General features: G+C 36.7%; 1 protein-coding gene across 4 annotated transcripts; it reads left to right on the top strand.

The window, feature by feature from the left end:
* The first annotated feature begins 5,248 nt into the window (after nt 1-5,248).
* On the top strand, nt 5,249-20,776 carry LOC144971532 (uncharacterized). 4 transcript variants are annotated; one of them, XM_078912553.1, is made up of 3 exons: nt 5,249-7,104; nt 10,662-10,875; nt 17,779-20,776. In XM_078912553.1, the coding sequence occupies exon 3, from the start codon at nt 17,859-17,861 to the stop codon at nt 18,954-18,956; it is 1,098 nt and encodes a 365-aa protein (XP_078768679.1). In that variant the 5' UTR covers nt 5,249-7,104; nt 10,662-10,875; nt 17,779-17,858; the 3' UTR covers nt 18,957-20,776. The 4 variants fall into 4 exon arrangements, with proteins under 4 accessions (XP_078768679.1, XP_078768675.1, XP_078768666.1 ...); XM_078912549.1 differs by lacking the exon at nt 10,662-10,875 and having other exon boundaries at nt 17,581-20,776; XM_078912540.1 differs by lacking the exon at nt 10,662-10,875 and having other exon boundaries at nt 5,250-7,104.
* The last annotated feature ends 649 nt before the right edge of the window (nt 20,777-21,425 follow it).

Genomic DNA, 21,425 nt, shown 5'->3' with positions numbered 1-21,425 from the left:
GATGATGGTGATGAGGTGAAGGGGATGGAGGTTGATGAAAAGGAGGAGATGAGAAGGAGAATTGTATTGATGGTGTTAAATATGGTAACTTACAATTTCTAGCAAGATGATGTTGATGTTGATTGAGAGGTGAGCTTTTTTAAAGAATTAAGATAAATAGAGAGAGACGCCAATTTTAAATTTGGCTCACAGGAGTTTCAGACACCACTAGTAGGAATTTCAATGCCGAAAGAGGAATTTCCGCACACAAGAAAAAGAAAGTGGAATGGTATTTGGCATTGTGTTTACATATTGTATAGTTCTAAATAGATAACTGATTAGAATTATACTATGATACATAAACACATTGCCAAATACAATCCCAAAGTTTCCTTATTTCAAATGAAGAAAAGCATCAATATCAAATGGTAGAGATTGTAGTATTGGTGGTAGTGAGGATGATGTGGTGTTGGTGGTTGTAGAAATAGTGGTAGTGATGATGAAGATGTGATAGTGGTTGTTGTTGTAGTAGTAGTGGTAGTAATGATGATGTGGTGGTGGTGGTGGTTGTAGTAGCAGTGGTAGTGATGATGATGTGGTGGTGGTGGTAGTGATGAAGATGAGGTGGTGGTTGTAGTAGTGGTGGTAGTGATGATGCGGTAGTGATGATGATGTGGTGGTTGTAGTAGTAGTGGTAGTGATGATGTGGTGGTAGTGGTTGTAGTAGTAGTGTTAGTAATGATGTGGTGGTAGTGGTTGTAGTAGTAGTTGTAATGATGATGTGGTGGTGGTGCTTGTAGTAGTAGTGGTAATGATGATGTGGTGGTGATGGTTGTAGTAGTAGTGGTAATGATGTGGTGGTGGTGGTTGTAGTAGTAGTGGTAGTGATGATGTGGTGGTGGTGGTTGTAGTAGTAGTGGTAGTGATGATGATGTGCTAGTGGTGGTTGTAATAGTAGTGGTTGTTGCAGTGATGATGATGTAGTGGTGGTGGTAGTTGTAGTAGTAGTGGTAGTGATGATGATGTGGTGGTGGTGATTGTAGTAGTAGTGGTAGTGATGATGATGTGGCGGTGGTGGGGTAGTAGTAGTGGTAGTGATGATGTGGTGGTGGTGGTTGTAGTAGTAGTGGTAGTGATGATGATGTGCTAGTGGTGGTTGTAATATTAGTGGTAGTTGCAGTGATGATGATGTAGTGGTGGTGGTAGTTGTAGTAGTAGTGGTAGTGATGATGATGTGGTGGTGGTGATTGTAGTAGTAGTGGTAGTGATGATGATGTGGCGGTGGTGGGGTAGTAGTAGTGGTAGTGATAATGTGGTGTCGTGGTTGTAGTAGTAGAGGTAGTGATGATGATGTGGTGGTGGTGGTTGTAGTAGTGATGATGATGTGGTGGTGGTGGTTGTAATAGTGATGGTAGTTGTGGTAGTGTTAGTGATGATGATGTGGTGGTGGTTGTAGTAGTAGTGGTAGTGATGATGATGATGTGGTGGTGGTTGCAGTAGTAGTGGTAGTGATGATGGTTATAATTCTAGTGGCAGTGATGATGATGTGGTGGTTGGAAGGGGGGGGGGGGGGTGTCCTTGGAAGAATATGACCTCACCGGAATTTGACGGCAGTTGCCCGGAACCCGGAATTTTTTGCTCCAGACCAGAGTTTTTTTCAGGTGAAACCGGAGTTTTGGCATCACTGAATAGACTATCAATGACAATTTCATTTTGATGTGTACAAGTACAAGATCATCCGGTTTTGTTTTGACTCAAGGCAACAGTTCAAGGTTTCGCTCGACGGCAGATGATGGCTTAGATGACACTATAGTTTTTAAATTACCTTTAAATTATTTTTCAATTGCTAAATTAGATTTTAAAAATACATACAACAAACATCATGGTGGGATTGGCAATCACAATGAATATATATCCATGAACAGAAATAATAACAAACGACGCGATAAATTCATTGTATCAACAGGTAATCCAGCGTAACTGTGGTGTGTAATGTGTACACACAAACTTTATTGACAATCAAATAGGTCGCGGGGTTTTAAATTTTAAGCCCAGCAGAGAACTCGCGCAATTCGGTTGGACAGGCCGATACTATTTTTAGAAGGCCCTGACACCAGCGCAATAATTTGCTCTGGTCTAAAAATAGATAGACTGTAACTTTTGATAAATTTTACCTTTTGTTCCATAAAATATCCATATCTAGACATTATTTGATGCATGATCGAGTATTTATGAATATGTGTTTCTTTTGCCACCTAACAGCCAAATTTTAAAGATTATTTTTTTCTATAATTTACATTGGAACGTGAGCTGTCAAGACAGGAACATGTGGTTTGCCATGTGCTTCTCGACCTTTGTTTACGTTTGGGGCACCTAATTATACTGTTCTATAGGTGGCAGACAATTATGCGGTTTGCAGATGATATTAGACCTTATTGTCCACAGTGAACAAGAGTTGCAAGAACTTACTGACCATTTACACCAAGCGGCATCAAAATATGGCATGGAGATCAATACTTCCAAATCCCAAATCCTAGTGAACAGCCAAGACAATACTAGAACACAAGGTGTCGTGAATGGTGAAACTCTTCAAGAGGTGACATCCTTCACATACCTTGGAGTGCTGCTCATTGATGATGGAACAAGCACGTCTGAAATAAAAGCTAGACTGGGCATGGCTCCTGCAGCAATGGCAAGACTAAATAGAATCTGGAAAAGCAACATTAACTTCAAGACAAAGCTTAAACTATTTAGATCTCTGGTACTGTCTGTACTCCTCTATGGTTGCGAGGCCTGGACCATGAATGCTGACACAGAAAGGAGAGTTCGCGCATTCCAACTCAAAGGCAACCGAAAACTATTAAAAATATCATATTTGGAACATATGACCAATGTAAGTGTTCTGGACGAAGTAAAAGAACTGGCAGGAAGGCAAGAACCACTACTTGCAATGGTAAAGAGAAGGAAATTGTCTTGGTTTGGTCACCTCGTATGACACGAAAGCTTATGCAAGACAATATTGCAGGGCACAGTAGAAGGCTGCCGAACAAGAGGAAGAGAGAGAGAGAGAGAGAGGAAAGTGTGGCAGGATAACATTAAAGATTGGACAGGATTGACGTGGAACAATCTAATGAGGAAGGCATCCCGAGAGTCCCCCCGACGACCAACCGGTCATGGGATAGAGTGAGAGTGAGTGAGTTCCTTACAAAGGAGCATACAATTTCCTGCCCATCAATGTTTTGTTTATTCATCTTAACAACGCCACTACCACATTATCTCATTCATTTGTAGTGTTTTAATTCATCCTGATTTGTTGATAAAGGGGAAACCCGAAACGTTTATTTAATATGTATTCGTAATCAAATTGAAGCTTACATTCAATTTCACATTGTTATTTATTTCAGGGCAGAAAAATAAATGATATTTACGATCCTCCGCACACGTTTTTCATGACCTTCCGCGAGAGACGCATGCGCACAACCAGCATGACGTTCTCTCTCTAATAACTTTTCCGCCAGTGACGTCACAGACTATGGGTGACGTCCAATCAAAGGACGCTACTCTTCCGCTAATCTCATTCCCTATTGAATAAAACAAAAGACATAAAAAGCCTCTGAACAAAACAATCTTATTCCGAAACCCTTTTGTTCTCATGTCTTTATCAGTAGTTTTCCTTCTATTTTTTTCTTTCTCAGCTTCAGGATGCTCAGTGCAGAAAGATTAAAGATTTAGAAATCATAATTATTGTGAAAGAATACCAGTAAAATGTCTGTAGATCTATATTATCTTTAGGGACCGAAGCAAACATTTACAAGGCAATTGAGAATATGACGCCTCGGCAAACCTTTGCTCTTGTCTCTTAAGGTTCTTTTGGATTGGATTTCTTGTGACCTAATATAGACGATTTAGACATAGGTAAAGAAAAAGTAAGTATTCATTCAGAGCCTTTTGGCTCATGGAGCCCGAGTTTATCCCGGTTTCCATAGCGTGAAACGAACCCATTCACTGCTGGGTGGGGTCATTGGTGTCAGAAAAAATCTCGACTGCACCAGGAATCGATCTTGGTCCCTTTGCGTGTGAAGCGAGTGCTCTACCAACTGAGCTATCGGGACCCCCTAAATAAACATTTATTTGTGAGAAAATATCAAGGTGAGAGTCATTTATATTAATATAAGTTCTTTGAACTCCAACCAATGTGTACATATATACAGGTCTGATAACCAAAATTGTTGTGGGCTCGTTGTTGTAATGAAAATACTCTCAAACCGACGCACAAATACCATCCATTAAAACGAACTCAAATAGGGAATAAAAGTGTGATGTTAACAATCTCAATGGAAGTGTAAAATCACTCTTCCGGAGGACTGAATACCTGCCTAGTGTAAATGATCTTCTGGTTTCAGCGTGATGGCATAATACTTTCTAGTCTAAGTGCGGCTATGTGGTCTAGTGGTATGACACTCGCTTTCGGATCGGAAGGTCCTGGGTTCGAGCCTCACGCTCGGTGCATAGTTGAGTCCTTGTAAAAGGCTCTTTACTCACATTCTCTCACCGTACTCAGGTGTAAAATGAGTACCTGGCCGTTAACAGCGTTGTCGTTGTCCGAAAAATTGTAATATCGCCTAACAGGCGTTATGTCCCGTCCTACATGTTAAATGTTGCTGTTGACCAGGGACCCCTTGTAAAGCGCTTTGAGCACATTTAGTGGATATTGCGCTAAATAAAAGCTCCATTTTTAAAATTAAAAAAAATAATTTTTAAATATATGCTGGTAGTTAAAAAAGATCATATATCCTTGCTCTTTTACGTCCCGTAATTCTTAGAATCTGCCTGTACACATCCTGCTACTAAATAATTATGCCACCTTATGATTCAATATGCAATCTATTCATTATTAACCTCCGAAGAACTGGTTATATATACACATTCCCATGGATTTTGGAACCGGAAACGTAGAGGGTGAGACATCACGACTTATATTCCCTATAGCGTTCGGTTATCAGACCTGTAACTTTGTGTACCCAGACCTGGGTTTGGAATTTCGAACACGTTTCCATAGCCACTGAGTAACCTATGATATTTCATTTCACAATGCTTTGTTTTTACAATGATTATATCTCGAATTTAATGATTTGACATTTAGAAATATCAATGTGATCAGGCGACATGTACTTATTTGCAGGTCTGATAACCTAAATTTTCATGGGCCATTGTTGTAATGTTAATACTCTCAAACCAACGTAAATATTGTCCACTACAACAGTGTTAAAACAAGCCCATAAATTTGCTCGGCTATCAGACCTCCTATTATGTGCACCTAGAGTCAGGATATCATTTCGCGTCAAATTCTTTCTTTCTTTCTTTTTTTTTTTTAAAGATAAATTCAAAACGGGATAGATAGACTATGTGAGAGAAAAAAATATTAATCTGCAATTTAATATTTTTTATAAAGGGTAAGATTTTTAACATTATGCAATAGTATAATCGTTTTTTTGTTTTTTTTATTTTTGGAAAACGAAAAGATTGTAATCTCTGAGCCCGTCGGGTGGAAATGTCTTTATTTGAAATCTATGTAAATGATTTCTGACCGAATTTTTAAAAAAAGTTGATCAAGAATAAGGCAATGCTGTTCGCGTCATTCAGTAGGTACAAACTGATGCTGTCATTTGTAATAACTTATAATATATATTTGGCCATGCGAGTTTAGCAAGATGTCACCAATCAATATCCAATCCAATCCTATCTAATCCATTCCAATCCATCAAAGCACATTTTTGTGAATCTAAAAATCAATTTTTATACCAAAACGCGAAAGCATTATTTCCTGTATTGTAATTTCATAGAATGTATTTTATTGAGTCTCTCCTCGCGTAGATAAACAACTACAAGTGTTTCCAATTGCCACAACATAATTTTGTAATTTCCTGCCCATTTGAAACAAGCTACCAATATCTCTAATTTTCAACAATCCATATTTAACAACTTTGTCAATTCTATCAATTGTAGTTACAACTAATGGTAAAATAAATCAATTTTTAGGTAATTTCGCGTTCGAAAATCATCTTTAATTCTCTACTTATTTGAATTTAAAACCCGTGTTATTTCAGTGGGGAAATTGAGTCAGACTCCAAATACAAATATTGACAATAATGATTGCCTATTTTTTCTTCCCTGAAAAAACACAATTTAAAAGTTTTGGCCAGAAACATCGTCCTTCAAATTACGATCAAATAAAATAAACCTCGTGTTGTTGGGAACTCTCAAACCTGGGACTTCAAGAAAGACTCAAGAAAATCTTGGGTTCGTGAAATTGAAAAGATTAGGGCTATTTTGATAGATCGATATTTGAAGGAAGTCTCTTCTGACCCAAACTTTAAAATATCTTTTTCCCCCAAGAACACTGCAATGCTATAGGGTATAGTATAAGTATAAGTAGTTTTGACGATAGTCAGACTAATGATAATATCAATATTACACAGTTTGTATTTTATCCATTTATGGTTTATCAATTGGGACTAATGGAATACTAGACCTTCCTACACTCACAAAAATCTTTTTTTATTGAGACCAATATCTTTTGATTACAAATAATAATATCTGCTGTGAATTCTATTGAATCTCATTTTGTCAAACAGATTACACGATAGATCTCTTAACTCTTACAGTTTACAATTAGTAAATTTAGTGTTTTAGATTTTTCGGAAAGTTGAAAATAATAATATTTAATCGATAATTGAAAAAAAGAGGTTTGTTTCTAAAATGTCAAAAGGTTGTTTATGTTAGGGCACGGCGGTTAGACTAATTCATCAAATGATGCAAATGAAAATAACATTATGATAAAGATGGGACTTCATGAATACGGATGAATGATAAACTATTTATCTATTATTTTGTATTTATTGATTTAATATGACAAAATAGAGTATTTTATTCTCATTATATTATCTTATCACGATATAAGTATAGGCTGTGTAGCAAAAAAAAAAAAAAAAACAAATAAAAAAAAACACGTAAAGTATGGAATTTTAAAAATACAAATATACAGCTATATTATATAGTGTTCAGAGCACGGTCGGTCTTTGATATACTACCGTGTGAAAAACACAGTAGGCCTTTATACAAAAAGTAAAATTCTCAGAAATCGGAAAAAATCTGTTTTGTGCTCTGATTCGCAGGACACGTCAAAATTCAATTTTGTTTTCGATACTAAATGATAGATCTTTTGGATGTTTATATTCCCTGTTCGACAAATGGATGATGCCAAGTCTGCAAAGATAGATCATCATCAAGCCCTACTGCAACCTCCTCGTGGTGTCGAACGGTAACAGGTCAAGCTGGCCAACTGCAGAGGGCGACAAGAATAGGCAATGGCAAACCATTCTTGTAACTTTGCCGAGTTAACTGCATGAATAAGTCCAAAAAGTTAAACGGTGACAGCGTAAAGGGGAGCATGTTTTCACGGAAGACTGCTGCCTCGCTCGGTTGGGAGCGTGATGTTCGTCAGGTCACACCGAACCGTCAGCCAGTTACTAGGCGAAATAAATTTAACAAATGTGACAAAACCAAAATTGGGACATGGAATGTCAGGACCTGTGCCCAAAAAGGAAAACTAAACAACATTCTAAAAGAAATGAAACGGCTCCAAATAAATATTCTTGGCCTGGCAGAGATGAGATGGAAAGAGCAGGGAACCATGTCAAAACAAGAAAACAACATGACATATAAGATCATATGGAGTGGTGGAACCTCTTTCCAAAAAGGAGTAGGGATGATCTTAGACCAAAAATCAACCAAATTTTACAAAGGGCACGTAGCAATCTCAGACAGAGTTTTGCTGGTTAAGCTAAGAGGACCTGTAGTTGACACCAATATTATTCAAGTTTATGCACCAACAGAAGAGGCGACAGATGCAGATATGACAGAGTTTTACCATTCACTAGACAAAGCAAAACGAATGTGTAAATCACAAGAAGTCCTTATGGTAATGGGGGACCTAAATGCTAAGATTGGCAGAGGCAGAGATGGTGACATAATCGGACCACATGGACTCGGAGACAGAAATGAACGAGGAAACATCTGGCCAGATTGGTGTAGAACAAATAAATTAATTATTTCAAACACCTGGTTTCAACAACACCCAAGAAGAACCTGGACATGGCAATCACCAGGGGACAGAGCAAGGAACCAGATAGATTTTATAGCAGTATCATCAAGATTCAGAAATGGCATATTAAATTGCAAAACCTACCCAGGCGCCGATGTAGACAGTGACCATGTCCCAGTTGTTTGTACAGTAAGGATAAAGTTTAAAGCTATTCAGAGAACAGCTGGTAGAATAAAGAGGGATTACAGGTTATGCAAAGACAATGGCATACAAACAAAAATGAGAGAAGAATTTGAAAATGCACTCATGATACAAAGCCAAAGTGAACCTGATAACGAAAAATGTGAAAAACAATTTGATATATCCAAAAGTGTGTCAAAGCAACTACAGAAAAGCATTTACCAATAGCTCAAACAAACAGCAAAAAGGAATGGATGACAAATGAAATTCTAAACCTATTTGAAGAAAGACGAAAATGCAACAGAGGGTCTGCAGAATACCAAACATTGAACAACCACATTAAATCCAAATGCATCAAGGCACACGAGAACTATCTAGACTGGAAATGCTGCGAAATCGAAAGAGAATACAAACCCAACCCCCAACAAGCTCACCAAAGAATAAAAGAACTATCAGGGAAAAAGAAAAGCAAAGCAGCAGGAAGTTGTATCCAAAACAAACAAGGGGAACTGCTATTTGAAGAACAACATATAGAAAGCCGATGGGTAGAATACATAGGCGAACTGTACAATGATCCAAATAGAAATGAACCACCACTGAAATTCAAAGAACCATTAAGCGGACCAAACATCACCAAAAGTGAAATTGAACATGCCATGGAACGAATGAAGGATGGTAAAGCAACAGGCCCTGATGAAATATCTGTAGAGGTATTAAAAAGCCTAGGAGATCTAGCAATTGATGAACTTCACATATTATTCAACAATATATACAATACTGGGAAAATTCCAGAAGATCTCTGTAACTCTATTTTCATAGCAATACCAAAGAAAGCAGGTGCAGTCAGATGCGAAAATTTTAGAACTATAAGTTTAATAAGTCACATCAACAAAATACTGTTGCGTATAATTATCAACAGGCTAAGGAATAAGATTAACCCCGAAATCGCAGAAGAACAATATGGATTCCAACCTGACAGAGGGACAAGGAACGCAATATACCTCCTCCGTGTTTTAAGTGAAAGAGCTATACAGGTTCAGACCCCACTATACCTCTGTTTTGTCGACTACAAAAAAGCTTTTGATAGAGTACGCCACGAAGAAATACTAAAACAACTGCACTCCATTGGCGCTGATGAGAAAGACCTCAGACTCATGCAAACATTATACTACACCCAGCAGGCATCTATCAAAATCGGAAACTCTACAGGAAATTCCATTCCTATTAAGAAAGGAGTCCGTCAAGGGTGTGTTGCCTCACCAGATCTGTTTAATCTATACCAAGAATCAATCATGAGGGGCATAAATAATATGGAGGGAATAAAAGTAGGAGGTCACAACATGAATAATATAAGATACGCAGACGATACGGTACTCATTGCAACATCAGAAATCCAACTTCAAAAGATTGTTGACAAAGTGGTAGTAGATAGTGAAGCCAAGGGAATGGAAGTGAATATCACCAAAACAGAATGCATGGTAATACAGAAAAACCCCGAAAACAACAACACCTGCAATATAACGATTCACGGCGAGCAGCTTACCAACGTAGAAAGTTTTAAATACCTAGGTTCAATAGTGACAACAGATGGAAGATGTAACCGAGACATACGAGCAAGAATAACTCAAGCCAAACAGGCCTTCATGGACCTGGGAAACATTTTGAAAAACAAACAGATGTCGTTCGGGATTAGATTCCGAGTCTTGAAGTGCTACGTGTGGCCAATCTTGTTCTACGGATGCGAAAGCTGGACTACAAATGCAGAAACACAAAAGAACATTGAAGCTTTTGAAATGTGGTGCTTGAGAAGGATGCAGAGAATATCGTATACCGCACACAAAACGAACGAAGAAGTGCTAAAACAAACATACCAACAAAGGAAACTAATGCCCTTAATAGTGGATCGACAACTATCCTTTTTCGGACACATAGTAAGGAAAGATAAGAATGAATACCTGGCAAGTTGTGGAAAAATACCTGGTAAACGCGCCCGGGGGAGACAAAGAAAAACACTCATAGACCAACTGAAGGGCTTCACCAACCTGACAATCCAAGAGCTGTTTGAAAAAGCAAGAGACAGGGAGGAATGGAGAGAGATAATTCATGCAGTATCCGAAGCCTGGACCAGGCATGGAACCTAGAAGAAGAAGAAGAATTTTCTGGCCACTACCGTATTCAACTAATTTAATATTCACCACCTTAACTTGAAGACATATGTTTTTAAAAAAATATTTATCGACAACTCATTATATACATTTTAATGAAGAACACAGTAAGTGGAAAATGCTGTGACTTAGGAATTAAGTACTGTTTTCACCAAAAACCTAGCATATTCTTGGAGTAAAAGTATCCTTTATTTGTCCAATTTTATGATAATTCGAGATGTCTTGGTTGATAGTGATAGGAAGGTGCGCCGAGAGACTTTTGTGTGACACCAACTTGTGCAAGAAAGATGTTCTTCGATCAAGAAAATTCCCCGCCATTACTTTACTCAGGAGCATCTAAGTAACGGGTTATAATCCACCAGTTTTGTCCTTGAAGACTGTATAACACCATTCTAAGATAAATTGAAATACACAATAGTGTAATGATTTTACTACTGTTACATCGAAGTAAGAAATTTTGATATATCTTATTGGTTTAGGGTTTGTTTTGAAAGGTAATTTTCCATTTTATGTCCCAGCCTAAAGTTAAACAAATCAAATATGAAAATTTCATTTGTACACGAAAATGGAATTTTTCAAAATGATTCTATTTGAAATTTAATTTTGCTGGCGAGCTTTTCTTTGATTTGACATTATGGATCAATGTATGTCAATATATTAGAAGTCAACGAAAAACAATCATAAACGTAAAGGCAACAAGATTAACCATTAATTTGTCACAATTAACAAGGCATTTTGGAGGCGTCTTTAACTGTATAATAAAATCATCAACTCTAATGAGACGCCCGTTTTTCGTACGCTTTGGCTAGATCTTTCGACTTTTTACCCGGCACATTTTCCAGAGTGGTATCATATTCTTGATAATTTCGTCCTTCCTTTGCTTGTATAAATTGTCAAATTCTTCGCACTTTCGATTTTCTGGGCTCTTTCTTAAGTTCGAAGGATGGTTTTAGGAAGTCAATAGAAACACAATCGTCCTCAAATGTGTTGCGATACTTCATCTTTCCTGTCCCCTTGGTGAAAACTATGTTGACTATAATATTCTTCAAAATTGGCTTCCTGCCCAATTTCTTTAGACTGTATGGACTCATTCCAGATTTCCATTCATTGAAACAAGAAATATCCATGTCGATGATTTTACACTTCGCTTTTTGACACATGACATAAAATCAGCGAAATCATATATCTTATCAATTGCCTTCATTTCAGACTCAATTTGTTTGTGTTTGGTATCGGCTGACTTGTATGTGTGTCCCTTTTCAAAATACTTAAGTTCAGTTTCCTCCACCCATATATTGTCTGAATTGACAAGGTATACAAACATTGTAAACAAACTCCAATTATTTATTTTGTGCACCGCAATCATCAATCCAGAACACAACATTCCTCTTATCCCTCATGACGTGCTGATATTAATTAAAATGGATGCAATGTCCTCATCCTGTCCTCTCGATATTGTTTCATGCCATACAGGGGCAACATCTCTTTTATCAGCACCGAGCTCAGCAAAGGTTTCATTAAAAACTGTCCGTCTCCTCGTGAAGATGGCAATTTTAAACTCAACCATGCGAGATAACATGATCACTTTTGAAGGTTGACAGATGTGTAGATTTCATCACTTAAGTGTTGTGTCGTTGAGTCAAATTTATATTGCTTTCGAGGTTTCGATATCGCTTTTTATGCTCTGCATACTCAGCCATGTTACAAACCTCAATGCATTAGCAATCAACTTTGTGATTTTCATGGAGGGCGCATATTTCACATTCGTCATGCCCTAACACTGTCATTGAAATGTTCAACTGTTTGAAAAATTTATAAAATGTGCTGTGTGTAATATCAGTAATGCCTTTGGTCTTCTAGTCGTTGTACATTTCGGTCATGATGATGTCAGAAGAAAGATAACGTCTGAATGGGGCATGAGCAGAACGATAGTGAGAGAGAGTAGGGTTTTATGTTTCGATATTATGTTTAATCACATCTTGATGGTCATATTTGAAATGTGATTGCTTACCACGGTCATCAGCAAAGTCACTTTTGATGGGGAATTCAGCAGCGAGCCCAGTCATTTTTAGGATTCATGCCATGTGTTCCTAGAAAAAAAGATGTAAAAACTTGTTTACGGTCTCCGTTTGTCATAAGAGTGTATTGGTATGTGCTGGTGTTTTTGCTTTTTTCATGACACTTTGGACAATAAACTCATTCCTTCTAGCATAACCTATGTCCAAATAATGCTCATTTATTTTGACCTGATCACTGTGACTAAATATATCTTTGCACATAACCGATCCCCTACACCCATTGCCACGTCCTTCCTTTACAGCAAACTTTTCGGATTCTTTCTATTTTTCTTCCATTTTAGTTCCTCACGAGCCAGTTATTATCTTTTACGCATCTATTTTAATGGAGAATCATCTCTGTTGGATTTGATTCAAGCAAGCTTTCAACTACTTCTTTCTCTACAGTTTTCAGAGTGTGATTATTCGTTTCTTTGTTATTACTGCCACCACTACCTCTTTCCATCTTTTCTGTCATACTCTTCATTTCTATTCTTTTTTTTTGTCTCAGATCTATCCCATGTTCAATACATGTGTCTATGTCTTCAATTGTATGCTCACAGCACAGATAAATGCTGCACTGTTCGCAAACAGACCATGCATTGTCTTTAAAATGCCTGACTCCGAACTTTCCAAGCTTGAATCTTCTAATGTACTTTCCCAGTCTCATTGTCACAGGACAAAGGTACAACATTCTGGAAATTGAGACATAGAAGGTTCATTGTTGCTGGTAGCGCGAATATTTTTTCTGGAGTGTAGCTAACGGCATTGTATCCTCATAATCGGAATCCTTGAGAGATGTGTGTTTCGGGTGACTGAATGTCGCACCATTGTCTTCATCTGCATCCATGTCGTTTAAATCTGTTGTAAAGAGTATGAGAAAATGTTTAATCCTGTTTAAAGCACTTACGCTTTCAAAATGGCAATATATATATATTACAGCATAAGGGTGTAGAGAGGTAAAAAAAAAATTTTTAATCAATTCAATATTATTATAGGCTTTTGCAAACATGATTAAACAAACAAAGATTAGATACCATGTGTCGTAACCTGTCAGACAACCCAACGCTTAGGGGCTCAAAGTTGTCACGGAATCTCAATTTGATTTTTCAATCACAACGTCGGGTCCATAAGCATTGCATTATCACACTTGTGAGAAGTTCACGTAGGTTTTAACACAGCTTCAGATGTATAATTCAACCTCCTTACTCTCTCACCAACGTATCTCTGCAAATAGCAATGGCATGTGGTTTTTATACTACATCCGTAAGTTGTTTTCATATTAAAAACTCAGTATGATAAAAATCGTGTTTTACACGTCAAATAACATAAACAAAAGACGTGTTTCTCTTTTTGGCTTGTTTTGATTGGATAAAAGTAAGGAATCGAGATTAATAGGCAAAGTACTACCGTTACAATTGGCAAATGGCAATGTGAATGGATAAAAGGCATCATGGGAAATTATATTATTATCTAAGTTTGTCGTCTGCTAGGACACAATTTAAAAAAAAGTTTCCCCCCTCCCAAACCCCCTACTAGAGAGGTGGGCCTTTGGCCTACCAACCTCCGCTGCACGTCCAACTCGCCTTGAGCATGCATTCACGTAAAATATAAAGATTTTTTTTAAAACCTACCTCTGTTTCAAAAACTAGCATCTTTCACCTTTCTAAGAAACATTTTGATTTTTCAGAACTTTAGTTCGTTAAAAAATACCGGCCAATCTGACCCGTTGAGTCGAATGAAAACGAAATTTTGTTGTTTACACGGTTCAAAGGAAATGCCGTAAATAAGCTTTCATGGACTTTCTGTGTTGTTTTTACAGTGTCACGTGACCGTTTTGAGAAATTTGTCGTCTGCTACAAATAATTAGACCGGTAGGGGGTAGATATTTTCGTTGGAGCAGAGAAAAAGTGAGTATTATTTCTTGGACTTGTAGAGAGGCCTAAGGTCCACCAGCAGTCAAGTTTATTGAATAAAAGAAAAAAAGGCCTTTTTACTGCACTAATACACCAAATTGCATACCTATCTATGGACACTTTGTTCCGTATCTTTTTCCCAATAAACTTTTTTAAAAACCTGGGGCCAGGGTTGCTAGTTTGGCCTCCTGGTGGCCAAATTTGAGAAATTTGGCCTTTTCCCAAGCCATTTGGCCTCCCAAAATATGGTTTGGCCACTTGGCCTCCTGTAACCAACTTTTTGGCTTCCTCTGACTTTCCCCGTTATATCGTTTTACTGTGGTACCGGTAAAACTTATTTTATTTGGCAATCTAAATATCTAAATGCAACACGTGCTAACGCCACAGATTGCATTTGCTAATGCTTCTATATATACGAATTTTCCTTATCCTATCTAAATTGTTTAACAAATCTAAAGAGTTTTCGCGAGGCTAAGGTGGGTTTGGTGGTATTTGGGCTCCTGCCGAGGAATCTGGCTTCTTGCTATAGCTAGTTTGGTCTCTTACTCAAAAATGATCTGGCAACCCTGCCTGGCTAGGCGGAACCTTGATAACAGAAACGGGGCCCACACGATTTCGCGAGGAATTAATCATGAAAACAATTAGGATATAATTTCAACACAACTTTTGAAATTCATCAAGGATTGTCCATTACCGAATTTTTTTGATAGAAAACAAATGCATCTTCAAATCTAAACTGCTTTTGACGGTAAGCGGTAAGTTTTTATTTATTTTTCTGTCCAAACGAATGATTTGTCCTGGTTATAGAAGCTAAGTATTGGTAACACCGGCTCAGCTCACTATAACATTATATTTTTAAAAAAAGAATACTGGTGATGTAGGAGCTTTCGGAAGGCCTCCCTAAAATTAATATCAAATATATTGTATGCTATTTCACAGTTAACATAGTCATGAAATTCATGACATAAATACTCACCTGCTTTATGATTAATTAGATGAAGAATTTGAAAATTTCGACCACCAAAAATGCAATGTCACAAAAAGCAGGAAAGAAAATGAAAAGACGTACCTAATTTGCCTCCTTTATAGAAAAGTTCGCGTTCATTTAAGGTGCGTTCTGTATAGCAGCAAAATGAATAAAACGTGTAAAAAAAGAACATGTAAATGGTGCTGCTTGAAGCTCGAAGAAATAAATAACAATATGACTATTTTCATTCTATTAAATTGAAGCTTACATTCAATTTCACATTGTTATTCATAAAAGAAAACACCACTTGTATTCGACACATATAGGCTACATATGATGGATTGGAATTCATATATGTAAAATGTAAAAGGTTTAGTCATGTTAGAAAAGTTGAGCCAATGGTTTTATTCATTTCCTTGAGATGTGTAGTGAACGGTTCAGACAGATGAAAAGCTTATGATTTTATCATATTTGAAAACAAATTTAATGCATGACGAATGAAATGTTGCTCACAGGTGCATAGGCTCCTTTCATCAAAAACACAGTATATGCTCATTTACTGTGTTCATGAGTGAAAATCGACAGAAAAGATTGACACTTTTGATTTAGGACCTAGTATGTAGGTATTGTGTTGTGTTTATCAAAGAAAATGTGATTCACAACATAGAAAATAGCAAAAAAGTATATGCTTTACAGACTACTGCCCCACTTCAAGGGGTGATATCGATACCGGAGTAAGATAGAAAAATGCGAAAAGAAAATGTGAATACGAAAAATGAATAATGTCAACATCGCCAAAATTGCATAGACTGCGTTCTTCATTCAAACGACAGTATGCGTAAACCATCAAAATAATTTCCATACCGTTGCGAGCAGTCAAACATGATCAACGATCGTTATTTGTGCACAGATACAGTCATTGTTATTATGAGAGATGAGAATGGCAGGTTAGATAAAGAAAATGCAATGAAACAGTAATACCCAGCTAGGACAATTAACTTTAATAAATAGTCTGAGATAAAACATGGCTCCAGACAAACGCTTCTACAAAACTACATCATTTCTTGAAGATCGGACATGTGAAGGAAAAAGGGGCAGAAATAACACGATTTACTTTAAATGCAAATCATATTTTATTTCATGTTTTCTAACATTCTGATTTTCAAATCACTTTCCAATTTCTGATACTACATGTTTCTGTTTTGAGATGATGGGTCATTTTTACGACCGTTTAAATTTCCAAACAAAGGTAATCTTGTGGCCCCTTTATGTTATCATGATAAATTAATGCCAAAGGTGAAGACACTCAAAACAACCATTATCCATCTCTCCCGACTTGTTATTCTTCCAAAGACTTTTTGGAATACGTTTATGTTTCTCTACCCCATAGATTTCTTTGGCATAAGACATATTGTCGAATATTTGAATCAGGGGATTTGGATCTTTCTATGATGATTATAATTCAAGATCCCAATAGAAAGAAAAGTACGTAAGTCACATTCTTATCATTCAATCAGTGATAAACTTACATCACAGCCAACTCAATGAACTCACCAATTATGTTACACGATTAAGACAATTTACGTCCTCTATCTGAATTCTACAATTTTATTTTTGTACATTCTCTATAATAGAATCCAAACTTCGATCTCCCTAAACTAACTTCCTCTGACTTAAGGACGTCTAATCATAAAACTATTCCAATTACAAAAATCTCCATGAGTTGCCGTCGATTCGTCTTTAAAACAGATCGTCACAGCACAAAAATCGTCAAATTGATACCATTAGGAGCAAGCACTGGCGTAAAATAAAGATTTGAAAAATGATGTATGAAACAGTACCAGACAAAGCAAGAAATAATAAATACAAGAAAAAAAATCCAAAAAAATACGTAGGTACTCCTAGACTGGAATTGTTTTATACATACTTTTTTCAAATCTTTATTATAAAACAGTCACACTATTATTTATCTGTCCTGCTCGGAAATAACATGTGAGTACAATTTAGGCCAGGAAACTCGTCCTTTAAGTATCGATCGATTAAAATGTCTCTCATCTCATCTTATCGAGTTTAATCTGGGACTTCAATGAATTATTAAAGGACGTCTGAGAAGTTTGAGAGTTTTGGACAAGCTGAGTGTCGTCATTGGATTTGGTCGAGATTTGGAGGAAGAGTTTTCTGGCCAAAACTTTTGAAATGTGTGGTTTATTTTCAGAGTACCTACTAAGTCTCGCATAAAGATTCCCTTCACCTACGACTACTTTACCCAGTAAGAATTTCGTGTTTTGACCTGTCTCTTCATCGGCCACTGGATAACTAACACTTTTAGAAGACGAGAATGAAACATTTACAAATGGTAATGAATGTCTAGTTTTATGGCCAAGATTTTACAAAAATGTTTCTTTGTTTCCAGAGCACGGCTGAGTAATGTTTTGACGGTTTGAAGGAATCTACGCACAAAACATTGGGTATAACTGTGAAATCGGTCTCAAAATGAATTCTACAGGAAACTTTGTAACGCAATCCATAATTTTCTTTGATTATAACGAATTCAAAGATTTGCCGCTAATAAGTGACCAAGTTCGAAGCATCGTAGAACCGGCGCTCTGGTTTGCTATGCTTATTCTGAACGTGATGGGCGTGGTCACGAACGTCATCAACATCCGGGTGTTTATAGAACAAGGCGTGAAGAATGACAGCACAAACATTGGATTTCTATGTTTATCAGTCAGTGATTTACTCGCATGTGCTACGTTGATTCCACACGCCCTGTGTACCATTGTTATTTACACGGACGGCTTGGCCAAATATTTAACATGCAACGCGTTTGCAATCCCGTTCGGATACGGTCACGTTGCTCTACAAAACATGAGCACGTGGATAACAGTCTACATATCTCTGATAAGAACACTCTGTGTTTTGTTTCCTTTAAAAGTAAAATTGATGTTCACACCAAGACTTACGACAATTGTCGTGCTATCGATCTTTGTCTTCTTTCTAGCTGTGCAATTAATGTATGCCGTTAATACCACCTTAGTCTGGGTTTTTGAGCCCATATTTAACGCTACAGTAGCTTACGTTTTAGACTCACCTCTATCTCAGATCGTAGTCTACTATCACCAACTCATTACTAATCAAATTTCACCTGGTTTGGCCGTGATCATTCTCTCTATAAATTCATTGCTAATGACACACAAACTCATACAAGTCAAGAAATGGAGGGTAAAGAACACAAGTGATCCGAGCACACTTGCTAAGGAAGAGCAGACATCTAAATCTACGGACCCAACCAAGATGGCGTCAAAGGACATAGAACTTATAAAATTCATCAACACAACTGCTGGAATATTTCTAGTGTGTAATTTAATGGGATTCATACCAGGCGTTGCTGTCATGGTATTTCCCGATGTCAGCTTCAATGGGATCAACAAAAATTTGTTTTTCATCACCTTTTTTGTAAGATTTTTATTTGACTCCATTAATGCTTCGATCAACTTCTTTTTCTACATCCGGGTTTCGAGTCGTTACAAATCTGCCTTTGCTACGGCATTTAATATTCGTTTGATTCAAGACGAGAAAGAGACGCAATAATATTAATATTATTCCACAATAACGGTGGTACAACAATTTATCACAAACTATTTATGCCGAAAGATGATAAAGAACATGAAACTGCCCAATAACCAGTGAAATTCTGGTTAAAAATAGTATTTTACTTTTACTTACGAAAGAGTTAAAATGGAAAGGCTTCGTATGGGAACAAAACAGACAATGGACGTTTCGGGTACAAACCCTTCGTCAGCACAATACACAAATAAACGTGGAAAACAAATAAAATATAATGAAAAATAACTTGTATCGTTTGTACTCAATAGTGGTTGCAGTATTTGTGTATTGTTGTGCTGACGAAGGGTTTGTACCCGAAAAGTCCATTGTCTGTTTTGTTCCCATACGAAGCCTTTCCATTTTCACTCTTTCGTTAGTATTTTACGATCACCGGCTTCAGGCACCCCCTACCGTTTTCTATTTTATTTTTCTTCGACGATACCTACACTGATTCAAGCATAAATAAAAAATAAATGTTACAAAAGAAACAATCCGGCATAGTACTTTGGCATCCAAATCGTGCGGCTATGTGGTCTAGTGGTATGACACTCGCTTTCGGATCCGAAGGTCCTGGTTTCGAGACTAGCGCGGCGCACAGTTGAGTCCTTGGAAAAGGCTCTTTCCTCACATTCTCTCACCGTACTCAAGTGTAAAATGAGTATCTGGCCGTTAACAGTGTTATCTCTGTAGGAAAAATTGTAATATTATCGCTTAACAGGCGTCATGTCTCGTTTTATATGTTACGTGTTGCTTTCAGGGAACCTTTGTAAAGAGTTTTGAACACATTTAGTGGATATCGCGCTATATAAATGCTCAATTTACTGTTGTTGTTTTTTAAACCCTCTCCTTACCAACTATAGTAAAATCGTGACATTCTTTACGATACAACCAATCTTTTTCTTATTCAAATGTCTTTTATACATCATAAAATTTAAAGAAAATTAACAGTGTATTGTAGGATATATTATGTTTTGTTACTGAAACTACGTGTCGCCAGAATTTTACTGTTATTATGTCTGAGTGATAAAAAATCTATTTTGTGCTAGATGGGTGTGAAGTTTTGGAGAAAATCTTGAAAATGGCTGGTAAGGACCAATCACATTAATATGGAATGTTGTCACAATGACATAGATGAGAAGATTGAGTTACAAACTAAAATGAACAATTGGATTAGAAAACTGCTGCCACAAACGGAGGAATCTCGAGAAAAAAAAAAGTAGGTACTGAGAGCAACTGCCTTGACATTTTTATGGGAGAATGCTGTACACTAATTTGAATACGAAGCCTCCAAGGGAATTTGACAAGCGTCACGCTGAGCGAAAATATGAGGATATAGATAGTATGCGCTTGGCTAAGAAGCTCATAACATTGTCATCCGGAAGTATAAAGGACCAACACACAAATCTGTGTGTATCCATGAACGTTTATAGTCAGGTTAATGCAGTTCAGTGAGCATTACTCATAAACGCTGATGGCAAAAATCAATAACAAAGACCTGAATGACGTCATCTTCGAACTATCTATATTAGGTTATGTCAGTTGAAGACACGAACTCACTATCATAGATGAAGGATTCATCAAAACTCAAATTTAACAAGTAGGACTGAAGATTTGATTGAGACTTCATAGAGTTAGGAATGACTGCAAGGATGTCAGTCCCAGCTTTGAGAGATTAGACAAGATAAGGGTGATTTTAATCGATCGATAATTGAAGGATGAATTGTCTGTCCAACATTTAATCTTTATTTTTATGACAATCTATATTTTAAAAACACATGTTTCTGTACACAAGTTTCCTTTTTTGGGGATGAATAAAAAATATTATTGTTATTATTACTATTATCATTCTTCTTCTTCTTCTTCTTCTTCTTCTTCTTCTTCTTCTTCTTTTTATTATTATTATTATTATATTATTATTATTATTATTATTATTATTATTATTATTATTATTATTATTATTATTATTATTATTATTATTATTATTATTATTATTTTTTACTATTATCATCATCATTATTATTTTTTTTATCATTATCATCATCATCATCATCATCAATATTATCAGGTTCATCTTTAAGTAATAGTATTATTGTTTCGAGGTGATTGAACTCGAGTGCTTTGAGGGCAAACTCAATAATTACATTTCCCTCCTTAAACCTCAAAGCTTTTCCTAAGAAAAGACAATCAGTTGCACACAACACATTGTCATTGTGCGGTCCATTGCTGGAATACACCACGGACATGGCAATCCCTACCTCCAAAAGTCTCGATGACATCGAAAGGCATCAAAAGACATCTGCCTGGCGTATAACTTAACTGATATTCTCTGAAAATACCCAATACATTTTCAAAATGATGGCCAGTAAACTCGTTGTTCAATTTGAATCGATTAGAATAAACCTCATCTAGTCAAAAACTCTCAAACTTGAGAATTCATAGAATTATGAACTACTG

Source organism: Berghia stephanieae, chromosome 1 (assembly GCF_034508935.2).
Source record: "Berghia stephanieae isolate SIO BIC M18660-M18661 chromosome 1, UCSD_Bste_1.3, whole genome shotgun sequence".
NCBI lineage: Eukaryota > Metazoa > Mollusca > Gastropoda > Nudibranchia > Aeolidiidae > Berghia > Berghia stephanieae.
The sequence above is the reverse complement of the archived record's forward strand: the minus strand, read 5'-3'. Positions and strand labels throughout refer to the sequence as shown.

Excerpts from the sequence above, each read along its gene's own strand:
- LOC144971532 (XM_078912549.1), top strand. The coding sequence starts at position 17,859 with ATGAATTCTACAGGAAACTTTGTAACGCAATCCATAATTTTCTTTGAT.